General features: G+C 45.1%; 1 protein-coding gene across 6 annotated transcripts in view; it reads right to left on the minus strand.

Annotated features, from left to right (window-relative positions):
• The window catches only part of LOC127419598 (formin-like protein 3), an 87086-nt gene that overhangs the window by 42733 nt on the left and 30279 nt on the right, over positions 1 to 14074 (minus strand). For all 6 annotated transcript variants that reach the window (XR_007893701.1, XM_051661117.1, XM_051661120.1 and 3 more), the window contains exons 2-5: positions 11544 to 11627; positions 10892 to 10972; positions 10173 to 10249; positions 5639 to 5722 (exon numbers count right to left, since the gene is read on the minus strand). Coding sequence is in view for 5 of the 6 variants with exons in the window: in XM_051661117.1 (XP_051517077.1) it covers positions 5639 to 5722; positions 10173 to 10249; positions 10892 to 10972; positions 11544 to 11627 (326 nt within the window). In the remaining variant the exon portion in view is untranslated. The remainder of the gene's footprint in view (positions 1 to 5638; positions 5723 to 10172; positions 10250 to 10891; positions 10973 to 11543; positions 11628 to 14074) is intronic.

Genomic DNA, 14074 nt, shown 5'->3' on the forward strand with positions numbered 1-14074 from the left:
TAATAATCATTCTTCATGATAATCTTGTTGATGATATGATTCATTCCCTATCTGTCACTCATTCGACGTTGTGTCATTGTAGTGACACTAGGGGTCACTCCTGGGAGCCCCAAACACTTTTTGAAAAAAGGCCAATGGGAATTGGCCAGTGGAATTTGCATGCCACTCTCCCGTACATACTGGTATAAAAGGAACTGGTATGCAACCACTCATTCAGATTTTCTCTTCGGAGCCGAGCGGTTGCATTCAGTGCACTGAATTCAATTCTCTCTACCGTTCAGCTCAAACTGCTGAATTTACGGCGCATTTCAGTGGCTTCTCCCCCTCTGCACCCGTGGAGTGCAGAGAACACCCCTGGGTGCTTCGGCAGAACAAAGAAAAGAGTATATTCTAATAAAAGAGTATATTTTCAATTCTAAAAGAGCGGCACACACGGAACGTCTTTTTAAAGATGCCTTTCCGTTTGTGTGTTATTCCTGGTTGCGATCGTTATCTCTCCGCTTCTGACGGCCACAATCGCTGTCTTACGTGTCTGGGCGCTAGCCACGCAGAGACTTCGTTCATGGATGGGTCTTGTCCTCATTGCGAGAACATGACCATGGCAATGTTGCGGTCGCGGCTTGCCTTCGTAAGAAAGCAAGCCACCCCAGTGGCTCCCCGCCTCGGTCCTTCTACCTACGGGTATGAGGCCGCGTCGGTTAGCACTGGGGGCGATTTGGGGACTCCAATGGGACCACCTCCGCCAGGTAACCCCCCATGGACCTCCCATTCCTCAGCATGCTCGCTTACCCCGGTTGGGCTCTTGGATGAGACCGCCGGCTCGTCTCAGGGCGAGTTCAACCTCTTATTCAGGGCCCGGGAAGACGATGAGCTATCGAGCGCAGCATCGGAGAGTGGGCTCGTCCACTCTGACGTGGAGACTTCGGCTGGGCTTCCCCCTTCAGGTGTGGTGGAGATGACGGACATGCTTTCCTGGGCAGCCACGAGCGTCGGGCAAGAGTGGAACCCTCCACTCTCCCCTGAACCCTCGCGGCTGGATGATTGGTTCCTGGGCCCAGAGCGCCGCTCAAGGCCACACCCGGAAGTGCATGAGGAGCTGACAAGATCGTGGGGGGCACCTTTTACTAACCTGGTCCCAATCTTTCAGCTCCCCCGCTCTCACTACCCTCGTTGGTGGGGCGGCCAAGGGGTATTCGGTGATCCCCCAGGTGGATAAGGCGCTCGCGGTGCACTTGTGCCCGCAGAGTGCCACTACCTGGCATGGGTGCCAGAAGCTCCCATCCAGGGCCTGTAGGTTTACATCGTCTCTGATGGCTAAGGCCTATGGTGCCGCTGGACAAGCCGCCTCCGCCCTGCATGCCATGGCTCTCCTGCAGGAACAACAAGCCAAGGCGCTAAAAGAGCTGCACGAGGGTAGTTCTGACCCGGGATTGATGCAGGAAATGCACTCGGCGACCGACCTCACTCTCCGGGCGACGAAGGTCTCTCGGGCAGGCGATGTCCACCCTGGTGACCTTGGTCCCCCTCGCCCGGAGTTCGGACGCGTGGCTCGCACTTTCCAACCCATCGCGATGGCTGACCCGGACCATCCGACTCGGCTACGCAATTCAGTTTGCCAGGTGCCCGCCCAGGTTCAGCAGCGTCTGCTTCACCTCGGTGAAGGGCGAGAACGCCGCTACCTTGCGTGCGGAGATCGCTACCCTTCTACGCATTTTAGCGAGCGTCCAGTGTCAAGATTGGTTCACAGCGGTAGACCTGAAAGACACGTACTTCCACGTCTCGGTCTTACCTCAACACAGACCCTTCCTGCGGTTTGCTTTCGAGAGCCAGGCGTACCAGTTCAAGGTCCTCCCCTTCGGCCTGTCCTTGTCCCCTCACGTCTTCACGAAGGTTGCAGAGGCAGCCCCTTGCCCCGCTAAGGGAAATGGGCGTCCGCATACTCAATTATCTCGACGACTGGCTAATCCTAGCTCACTCTCGGGATGTGTTGTGTGCGCACAGGGACCTGGTGCTCACACACCTCAGCCGACTGGGGCTTTGGGTCAACTGGGAAAAGAGCAAGCTCTCCCCGGTTCAGAGCATCACTTTTTTCGGCTTGGAGTTGGACTCGGTTTCGATGATGTCGCGCCTCACAAACGAGCGTGCACAGTTGGTGCTGAACTGTCTGAAGGCATTCAGACCAAAGACAGTGGTTCCACTGAAACTTTTTCAGAGTCTCCTGGGGCACATGGCATCCTCAGCGGTTGCCACACCGCTCGGGTTGACGCATATGAGACCACTTCAGCACTGGCTTCAGACTCGAGTCCCGAGATGGGCATGGTGCCACGGGACACATCGCGTGGTCATCACGCCGATCTGTCGCCGCCTCTTCAGCCCTTGGACCGACCTTGCATTTCTACCGGCAGGGGTTCCCCTAGAGCAGGACTCCAGGGGCGTTGTGGTTACGACGGACGCCTTGAAGATGGGCTGGGGTGCCATATGCAATGAGCACACAGCTGCCGGCTCCTGGACTGGCCCACGGCTGCGTTGGCACATCAACTGCCTCAAGTTGTTGGCAGTACTGCTCGCCCTCCAGAGGTTCCGGCCGTTGATCCAGGGCAAGCACGTGTTGTTCCGGACAGTAGCGTACATCAACCATCAAGGCGGTCTACGCTCCTGTTGCATGTCACAACTCGCCTGCCGTCTCCTCCTCTGGAGTCAGCAGTGCCTCAAGTCGCTACGAGCCACTCACATCCCGGGGGACCTCAACACCGCTGCGGACGTGCTGTCACAACAGGTTATGTTCAGGGGAGAGTGGAGACTCCACCCCCAGGTGGTCCAGCTGATTTGGAGTCGATTCGGTCGAGCACAGGTAGACCTGTTTGCTTCCCGGGAATCCTCCCACTGCCCACTTTGGTACGCCCTGACCGAGGCACTCCTCGGTATAGACACGCTGGCACACAGAGCTCCCTCTACGAGGCGCCTGTATGCCTTGAAGTGGTGTCTGTTCGCTAAGTGGTGTTCTTCCCAAATCGAAGACCCCCAGAGATGCACAGTCAGATTGGTGCTTTCCTTCCTGCAGGTGAGGCTGGAGGGGCGGCTGTCCATCTTGAAGGTGTATGTAGCCGCCATTTTGGCACATCACGAGGCAGTGGATGGTAAGTATTTGGGGAAGCACGACTTGATCATCAGGTTCCTGAGAGGCGCTAAGAGGTTGAATCCCTCCAGACCACGCCTCATGCCCTTGTGGGACCTCTCTGTAGTCCTTCGGGGTCTATCGGGTGCTCCCTTTGAGCCTCTGGAGTCAGTTGAGCTTAATGAATTCTCTTTGAAGTCTGCCCTCCTGACTGCGCTCACTTCCATCAAGAGGGTATGGGACCTGCAGGCGTTCTCTGTCAGCGAATCGTGCCTGAAGTTCGGTCCGGGTTACTCTCAAATGATCCTGAGACCCTGACCGGGCTATGTGCCCAAGGTTCCCACGACCCCATTTAGGGATCAGGTGGTGAACCTGCAAGCACTGCCCCAGGAGGAGGCAGACCCAGCCTTGGCGTTGCTGTGTCCGGTGTGTGCTTTACACATCTATTTGGATTGCACGCAGAGCTTTAGAAGCTCCGAGCAGCTCTTTGTCTGCTTTGGTGGACAGCGGAAAGGAAGCGCTGTCTCCAAACAGAGGATCGACCACTGGGTCTTTGACGCCATCATGATGACATATCACGCCCAGGACGTGCCGCCCCCCGTGGGGCTACGAGCCCACTCTACTAGGAGTGTAGCGGCCTCCTGGGCCCTGACCAGTGGCACCTCTTTGGCAGACATCTGCAGAGCAGCGGGCTGGGCAACACCCAACACATTTGCGAGGTTCTATAATCTCCGGGTTGAGCCGGTTTCGTCCCGTGTGTTGTCAGGTCCGAACAGATAAGTTCCGGGACAGCTGGCCAGATGTACCACTTGCGCAGAGCGCCTTTCCCCTCCCATGAGGTGAAGACGTGCGCTTTTGACTCCCAGTCATGTTTAAAGTTGTGATCCCTGGATGACTTTCCTCCTTAGCCCTGTAGCAGACAAGTTTGTGGAGAAACTCGCTACCCAGTACGTGTGCTGATTAGGCCCTGTACTGAGGTAGGTGCTCCACATATGGTGGTTCCCCATAGGTGACCCCATGTGATATCTTCCACTAAATCGTTTCCCTGTCGGTAAACTGCATCTTCCTTGGGCAGAGGCCCCTCTGCCCCCGGTCACCATGTTTGTAGAAACTCCTCCCCCCTCGGGTAGGACATACCATGGGACTTCTCCACATGACATACTTCCAACAAGACTTGGTAAGACCATGTGACGTATTTCCACTCAAAATCCCCCCCCCCTTTTTTTTTCTCTGGGCGAGGTGTGGTCTCCACTGTGTCTTCCCCTTGGGAGTGACACCCCCCTACCCCCCACCCGACATAGACATTTACGGCCCCAGTCGATTAACAAATTCCACTTTTTTTGGGGAGGAAAAAAAGAGGAAAAGAGGCCACGTCTGGGCTAGCCTGTCCCTATTTGTTGGGCAGTCAACTTGTTCCCGAAGGACTGTTCGACGCTCATAAGAGTGTTGGGGGAGGTTACGTGATGGCCTGGTGCACTGGTTACGTGATGGCCTGGTGCACTGGTTACGTGACGGCCTGGTGCACTGGCTACGAGGCACTGCGGCCCATCTCTCGCACTGCCAGTCCACGTAACACAGTTCAGCTAGTTATGGCGTTTTGTATAGGGACCCCAGTGTCACTACATCGACACAATGTCGAGTGAGTGACAGATAGGGAACGTCCTGGTTACTTTCGTAACCTCCGTTCCCTGATGGAGGGAACGAGACGGTGTGTCCCTCTTGCCACAACACTGAACTACACGCTGAAATGGCCGGGACCTTGTCTCGGCTCCTCAGCACAAAACATGAATGAGTGGTTGCATACCAGCTCCTTTTATACCCATATGTCTGGGGGAGTAGCATGCAAATTCCACTCGCCAATTTTCATTGGCTTTTTTTTGGGGCTCCCAAGAGTGACCCCTAGTGTCACTACATCGACACAACGTCTCATTCCCTGGGAGGTTACAAAAGTAACCAGGACGTTATGCACTGCTGCAATTTATTTACAAATGCTTCCTCCTGCAGAATCTTAATTTAATTTTTAGAGCCAAGAAAACTGATCTGTTGTCGAAATAGAATGATATCTTATTTTCACCAGCAATTTATCTAATTTGTGATAACATTTTCAAAAACTATTGGCAGTTGCACAGTCCACCAATAACGTTAGGGCATCCAGCAGCAGGAACCAATAGTGCAGCAACCTGGTGATCTCCAGCAATAAAATACTGTAGCTGTCAGTGTGAACAGGACACTGGGATTTGGAAAGTTAGCCACAAAGCTTGTTACAGGGGATCCACAACTATATGCATAGCAGCACAAGAACATCCGAGCATATTATAGCAAGGCATAACAAAGCACAAAACAAAATGCAGAACAAAAATGTGCCTTTCCATCAGGTATATAATCATTACAAAATCAGTGAATTCTTTACAGCCCAGCTCCAGCAGCGTCTCAGCTTCTTGTTTACAGAGGGAGCAGATGCACAGACTGGCAGAATGGAATGTTTTGGGTTTTGTTAGGGTGTTTTTAAGGTGTGTCACTCACATGACTGCACATTGGGCGAAGGAGAGATACTCCACCAGAATGTCCAGCCCTCTGTTCTCATCATTGAGGAATTCACGAACCCACCTACCACATTAAAGATGCAGATGTTAATATCCTACTGAAATCAAACACAATCCATACATTCATCAACAACATCAATCAGCAACATGATCAGACCAGCAAAAAATGAAACTATATAAAAATGTGACAGGAAGATAGAGACAAAGATGAAAAAGAAGGTGAAGGGAAAGGCTGCTATTTTTCTAAACTGTCAACATGAAATCAAAATAGGAGTTTTGCGGGGCCTGGGTAGCTCAGCCAGTATTGACGCTGACTACCACCCCTGGAGTCACGAGTTCGAATCCAGGGTGTGCTGAGTGAATCCAGCCAGGTCTCCTAAGCAAACAAATTGGCCCGGTTGCTAGGGAGGGTAGAGTCACATGGGGTAACCTTCTCGTGGTCGTGATTAGTGGTTCTCGCTCTCAATGGGGTGCGGGGTAAGTTGTGCATGGAGAGTAGCAGAGAGTAGCATGAGCCCCCACATGCGGAGTCTCCGCGGTGTCATGCACAACGAGCCACATGATAAGATGCTTGAATTGACTGTCTCAGAAGCGGAGGCAGCTGAGACTTGTCCTCCACCACCTGGATTGAGGTGAGTAACCGCGCCACCACGAGAACCTACTAAGTAGTGGGAATTGGGCTTTCCAAATTGGGAGAAAAGGGAATTAAAAAAAATAGGAGTTTTGCAGCTTTAAAGCCCCTAGTATACTTCGACATGAATGCTCAGCATCTGCGTACAGTCGAATGAGAGCCTGTCAAAGTATATTCCATTTGACTGTGCGCACATACACAGGCATCTGACACATGCGTGCTGTGACTGCTATGAGACACTGGACCATATCTCTTTAGGAGTTTAGACCCATAAAGATGTCTTTCTATTCTTCAGACTCAAGTTATACAAATGCAGGTATCTCCTGTTGTTGTTTTTTCCTTCATCTCCCAATGATTAGTGCAGATTACATCTTCATCTAGTGCTTCTTCGTGACAGCAACGGCTCAAATGTGAGTGTTGCCAACTTGTGGACCTACTGATTAGTGAAAATATCTCCAGATGCATGCAAATTCTGTGCGTTCAAAGACAAATTAGGCTGCGTGAGTTCAGTGCTTGAGCACTCTGCTGATGATGAGATTTGCATCACGCATCCCTTTGGGATTTAGTCCACGTCTATTAGCTTAGAAGCCATCTATATGCTAGTGTACTCCTAAAGGTGAACTAATGAACCTTTAGCAAATGCATGCATTTAAAATTACTAGTATTTCTAGTAAATTACTAGTATTTCTTATCTGGGAAAACCGACCCAAAAATATTGATGACTCATTCTTGCACTACACTGATTTTTGTCCAATCAAATGATCTCTAGAATGAGAATGTGCCTCCTCTTATACCTTGTTAAAATGGGTTGAGAATGTCGTTTCATGTTGACTTTAAAATTCAAAGACACTTTTGCCTAAAGGCTGCTCTGAGTTGACTGGCTTGCCAAGACTGGGATGGAAAGGCTAGCTTCAGATTTCCTTCATTTAGCTCCAGTTTTCCTGGGGGGAGAAAGCAAAAGGAATTCCCACCACACAGAGCAGAGGAACGTGGAAGGCATAAGGCTGCGAGAGGGATGGAAAGAGGAGGTTAAACCCCTGACAGTGGGAGTGTTTAATCTGCCTCCCCAAAGCAAACATGCTATTCGTACCTACATGCATTCTTCTTTTTTCTGCCTGTCTCTTTGTCTTTTTTTAGCTCTTAAAGTCAAACTGAAATAATTAGATACAGAGTTACATTACTTTGACTCATTTGGCAGACACTTATATCCAAATCAACTTTCCAAATCCAAATTTCCCTTGGAATCTTGTTGAATAGCTTTTTTCAATTGGTAATACATCACATTAGTTCCATTAAAATCTCTATTTTGTCTATTGTTTGGTGGCCAAAATCAGGAGCTACTGGACTTCTGAAAGAGCACAAGAAAGACAGAAGAGAGAAACAGTTGGACAGAACAACACAGAGAAAGAAAAAGACTTTTCAGACTGAAAAGGTGGTGAGGGCGGTTGGGGGGGAGGGGGTGGGGGCTTACTCAATCATCAGCTTCCTGTCTACCACCTCCCCCTCCCTTCTCCCCTTTAGACTCTTTTCCTGTCCGGCCAGATGCTATTTCAGATTGTCTTGGCAAAGCAAAGAGTAGCACATCGGAAAGAGGCCAGGGATCAGACACATGCAATAAACAGTCTTCTGTTCCATTTCATCCAGAAAAAATAGCCTGCCTATTCTATTCCTTTTGTTCTTAATAAGAAACACATTACCACTAACTCTTATTAAAGCCCAAAAGTGTATTAGTAATTTATGTCTCTCAAAGAAGACAAAGGAAGTAATCTAGAATCAGATTTTAGTATTGTTTTCTCAGATTTTGTGGATATATTCTAACTTAGTTTGTGTACTGTCTGATTGGTTTAGTTATCTGCAATGGGTGGATATAAAGGCCCCGATATACTTAAAACGAATTCGAAGATGAACGAAGGGGTATGACGTAATTTAGAACAAAATCTTGTCAAAAATACAATATTTTTGCATTTGTTTCAGTGGATTGTAACAGCTCGTCTGGACGAACATTTAGGAAAACTTCTTACCATTTGCTAAACACCTTACTGCCATTGGTCCATGTCATCGTTAGGTGTAACGTTGTTCAGTCAGGTAAGATCAGTCAAAATGAACACACTGACATGTAGAGTTATTAGCAAACTTGTGCACACTTACCTACATCTGTACGATCGTTTGCTTAGAGACATTGTTCAAGACCATGTCATGCAATTATTTTTTGATTTGTTTAATTAGTCTACTAAAAGGAATCAAATCAACTCGAATACTCTCAAGTGCCCATTCAGTCATGTGCCATCTGCAGCGAAGTCATTCACACAGCTGCCTATAGTAAGATACACCTATCATCATTCTTTTGTCTGTATTTTGCCCATTAACATTCTTTTATTCACCTATCTTTGCAATAGTATCTGTGTCATCATAAATTACAATAATGTAATCAATGCATTTTATGGCCGTGTATAGCATTTTAGTGCATTGGTGTCATGAATTCAGAATGTAAACAAGACAAATAAAACAATATCTACTGCATATATATTACTTTAAATCATTAGAGTGGTTAAAATAGCTTCTTTTACTGATCTACTGTGGATTCTACTCATGTAATGAGGCATAAAGCCATTGATAACATAAGCAACATTAGTTAAGGTTTTACATGTAGACTTGAGCATCCTCATATTTAAATGTACTTCTCAACACCTCCCACAGTGGTGTGGCATGTGTCTGAATGTTTGCAAACAGTATACCGCTGCTCAGCTGTTTGGAGCTTCTTTTTACCCCTGAACAAAGAACAAAGAATCATTTTCAAAATTCTACACATGCCCCGCCCCTTGTGTGTTTGTTAACTACACATTCAGGCTAATTTCATGTGTATTTATTTTCCTTTTTATTTCTATGTACTCTCTTATTTTATTCTCTTGTATCTCCTTCCGTATGTACAGTATGTGAATAAAGCACTTTAAAAACACTGTTTTAAAATGTGCTATATAAAGAAAGTTTTAATTACTTCAGCTACCCACAAGGCTCTAGTACTCTCAGCTCTGTTTAACACATTTATCCATGTTCAAATCCATTAAATCCAATCAATTCTGCAGATTTGTCCTCCAACATATTGCAGAAAATGCACAAATGAAAGTCAACAGGTTCCATCTGGGCCTGGTTATAACAAAGCACCCTTTTCTCTAATGCAGTTGTGTGTATTACAACAGTTTTACAGTTTACCATTTACAACACATTGTTTGTGTATGCATATGTCTGTGTGTGTGCCCAAGAGAATACAGTATAAAAACCGTGACAAGATCTTCCCAGTGCTTCATTGTACTTCATTGTGTGTGGCAGGCTTGTATTAATCAACGTGAGTTATGAACCTTCATGTATGTGTGTGTATGTGTGTGTATGTGTGTACGTGTCCTTTCACACACTACATTGTTGGATGTTCAGGCTTCCTGGCTCTCCGGCATACACAACCGAGCTTCCTGCTGGCTAAAGCTGCTAAGGGGGTGGTGTGTGTGAGAGGCTAAATGAATAAAAACCATCTGGGAGCTGCCGAAACTTACAGACAACGCTGTAAGTACAGGGAAGCTGGTAAGACAGCCTGACAGCGGGGATCTGTGCACGGGCAAACACTACATCTAGTTTTCTACAACAGGAAGAACAAAGAAAGAGTGATTCTTTCTGAAGAAGCCAAAAAATACCACAGCTTCCCGCCTATAAGGCTAGCAGTGCTATTGTTCCCCAAACTGTATACAGGAGCCTTATAACCTCACAGTATTGGTTACTGTTGAATCATGGGAGATCATTCTGGGCGATCGCTGGGAGGGGTATTTGAAGAGATCAGTACAAGACAAAGGGATGTAAAAGAAGGATTAAAGGAGAAGAGACAGGAATTAGTCACCCGATGTGATTGGTTCTCAGTGATATCTCCAGCTCCCGTAGGACTTTAGTGGATTCCTGCACCCTCCTGCGGAATTTCTGCACACAGAGAAAAGATGATGATTATCAGAATGTTTGGGGAAATGCTTGGCAAAATGACCATAATAAAAATTATTTAAACATTTAAATAAACACTGACTTGTGCAGTCAGTGTTTTAGTGCTCCAAAGGGATCAACTCTAATGACGTGCACAGAAGGCACCAGCTCATATTACAGGAAATTAACAGATTCTATCTGTTTATGAGAATATTTATACAAGTTTTTTTAATACTTTATTATCATTTTATTTGCTGTCTTTGACACTTAAAATTAAATGGGCTGCATCTTTAAGACCTCTATGTAAACACCCTCTTTGCATGTGAAATAAGCAACAGCGCTTTGCTGTGCTTACACACAGGCTGCATGTTTGCAGTCCCATCCTTAAATAACAGCCTCTTTTCCATTGTGACAGGTTTTTCCAGCTTAATTTTAATAAAGGGTCTTTTCGGACTAAGAGGAAGTTTTGGGTTCTGAAAGTTGTAATAAAATTTCATATTACATTGAACTATGAATTTATTATATGATCACTTTAAGTGCTGCAGGTCATATTCTAGTGCAGTTGGCTGAGAAGTGCTATAGGTAAGACACTCTGTAGGATCTAACATTAACAGATATAAGTAAGATGCAGACTATGATGCTGACCTTGCGTGTGACTCTCGGGTCTAAATATCCACGTAGTTTCTGGATGTATGTATGTGGAGGATTCTTCACCTGGAAACGCTCCTAACACAGAAAAAAAATATTACATACCGCCAAAAACATCAAACAACTCCAACAAAAGACAAATGCTCTGTTTTGTTTTCTTTGTCAAGATACACCTTATTTTCCTGACTAGACTTTTATAAATAGTTTATCTACAAAATATTCATGAAATGTGATACATTTACTTTTGCATGTATGTATTCGTTCCTGCAAGATCCTGCATGAGGAATAGTTCCTCACACAAAGCTATCGTATGGTTTTAGAAGACTTGGAATATAATGCACCACATGTACAAACCACTTTTATTGTGCTTTTTATTGTCATTTTGTCAGTACTCATTCAGTTTCATTATATGGAAAAGAATGGTCCAGTAAAAAAAAAAAAGAAAAAAAAGAAAAAGTAATACGGGTTTCGAAACGGCAAGCAGTTGAGAAAATAATGGCATAATGTTAATTCTGGGTGAACTAATCCTTTAAACTCAGTATATATGGAATGTTCTATCTATACAGAGACACCACAGTCGGCCTGATCTTGTAATTTGCCTCCTTTTTCTGTGTGGATATGGCAACATGGCTCATTGTGAAGGTTATACCTGGTCACAGATGAGGTCCCACTTCTTCTCATTATCGTACTGCCGCAGGAGACGTGCTTTATCTGGAGGCAGGTTCATAGAGTTCTGAAAAACAAACAGAGCTCATGCATCAGAACACACAGGAAGTCATTTATTCCCCTCCGTAACTATAGCGACGACCTTACAGAGATGCCTCTGTCCTCGTTTTCTCTGGGTCATAGTGGTTTCTTGCCTCACTTCACATCACCTCACTTCCTGTGATGACTTCTTACATCCTGTTTGAAGTCATATTTCTCTTCAGAGACATCAAAATATCTTACTGCAAAATTCCCATTCTTAATCTAAAACTAGATATTAACATTTTCTGGGGGGGGGGGAATATAAGTGGTGGTTTCCCATGCAAAAGTCATCAACACAATGTCATGATGTTGTGGGTGTTTGCCAGAGTGTAGCTATGTTTTTGTTAAGCTGTTCTGAGTGGTTTGTACCATATTGATATTTGGCTGCTAGGATGTCCTAGGTCAGTGGTTCTGAACCAGGGGGTCGGGACCCACTAGGGGGCCTCAGCACATTTCCAAGGGGGCCTCAAGATTACCTCAAATTAATTTAAAATAAGAAATATTAAAATAATTAAAATAATCCTACTTAATTAAAATGCTAAAAAATACTTTAAGATGTATGTCTACAAATTATAAACAGACTCTTTCTGAAACTTCTAGAATCAAAAATTATCCATGAATAATTATTTTAATCAGACACGTCTAGTTTCGGGCGAGGGGGCCTTCAAATATCGTCTTAGGCAGTGGTGGGCCTTGGAGTAAAAAAGTTGAGAAGCACTGTTATAGGTGGTTGCTAGGATGTTGCTTACTGGCCCAGCCCAATGGAGCTCAAGTCTCTGTGATATTCTGGCTTCTTTATATGGCTCAGATCTGTCCTTAAATGTAAGTCTTTATATATAATTTCACAGGGATTTTTTTTTTAATTTTTTTTAATTTTTTTTTATTTTTGTGGCAATTTAATCGTTAATCAGGAGAAAATTGTAAGTCTGATTGATAGTGTAAGCCAAGCGTACACTGCACAACTTGTAGTTGGCACCCTGTGACTCACAGTCTTGTTTTCCATCGTTCTGTTGTGCACACTACACGACTGATTGTAGACTGGGTATATCAACTACACGGCAATTTCTCTCCAACTGAGGCCATGTGTACACTGGTATCAAGATGTGTTTTGGGTGATCTGATCACAAGTGTACAAGCGAGACACATTACTGGTTCACAGAGGTGGAAAGTAACGAATTACAACTACTCTCGTTGCAGAACTTGAGCACATTTTTCATTTTTCTACTTTTTTTAAGTATAAATAAATAATAGTACTTTTACTTGAGTTAATTAAAAAGTATTCAGCTTTGCCACACTTAATTTTCACCAAAATTACAAAGAACAAAAAAATTTTTGGAAAGAAGAAATCGGCATGTTATAAACTCTAAATCTGTTAATAAACTAAAATGCGCTGTGTGCGGCACGACAGAAGCCCGCAGGGCACAGCATCATGAGCACAGCAGCTTGCATAAACTGCCACCGGTGTCCTCTCTTCTCTAGCTTCTTCAAGACTTTCTGCCCTGTCACTACAAGAACTGTAATACTGTGATTTTCTGCATATTCATTTTATTCTGGAAAGGAGCCGTTCATTCAGGTACAAGGGAACTGTCTGAACATGTTTAACCATTGATCAAACTTCACTTGTTTTTAAGGTAGGCAATGTTTCTACTGTGTCAAACATTAACACAATGTAGTTTAGATTTACCTTAGAAGATACAATGCCAATAGTGTCGGAAATGAATGGGGAAAAATGCTACCGAAATTAACATAAATATGTCCATGCAATAAGTTCCCATGTTTTATTAATAATATCTGATATAGTTTGTATAGTTACATACATTGCGATATTCTTTTGACTTTTCACTGAACATAATTTTTTTAATGCCGTCCGGTTCCTCGTACCACTGCGCGCATTGACGGGCTCTCCGCTTCTGTCAATCCGCATCAGTTCGGTATTATACTCCCACGTTAATTTCCGTAAACTGTCCTAGTGGGTAACACTCTCGCTCACGGTGCTGTACTGTACTTCCCTGCTCAGTGCTGCTGTTTATCTGTCTGAAAAGCCAAAAGTGTGCAAGGGATGGATGTTATATAAAGAATGTATGAGAAATCACAAACATAATGTAACCAAATGCTACAATTTACTTAATATTAATATCTCAATATGTTAAATAACCATCATGTTAATTAAGACTTTATTGGTGATCTAGTCAGGCTTCCTAAGCAACCAATTGGCCCGGTTGCTAGGGTGGGTAGAGTCACGTTGGGTTAACCTCCTCGTGGTCGCCATAATGTGGTTCTCGCTCTCGGTGGGGCACGTGGTGAAAGGAAGCATCAATTTCTTTCAAGAACAAAAATGTCTTTGTGTTCTAAAAATGGAAGCGTATATACTATATCTAATATAATTTTCATAAATAACTTGTAATTACTTGAGTAGTTTTTCAGCAAACTACT

Source organism: Myxocyprinus asiaticus, chromosome 29, assembly GCF_019703515.2.
Source record: "Myxocyprinus asiaticus isolate MX2 ecotype Aquarium Trade chromosome 29, UBuf_Myxa_2, whole genome shotgun sequence".
NCBI lineage: Eukaryota > Metazoa > Chordata > Actinopteri > Cypriniformes > Catostomidae > Myxocyprinus > Myxocyprinus asiaticus.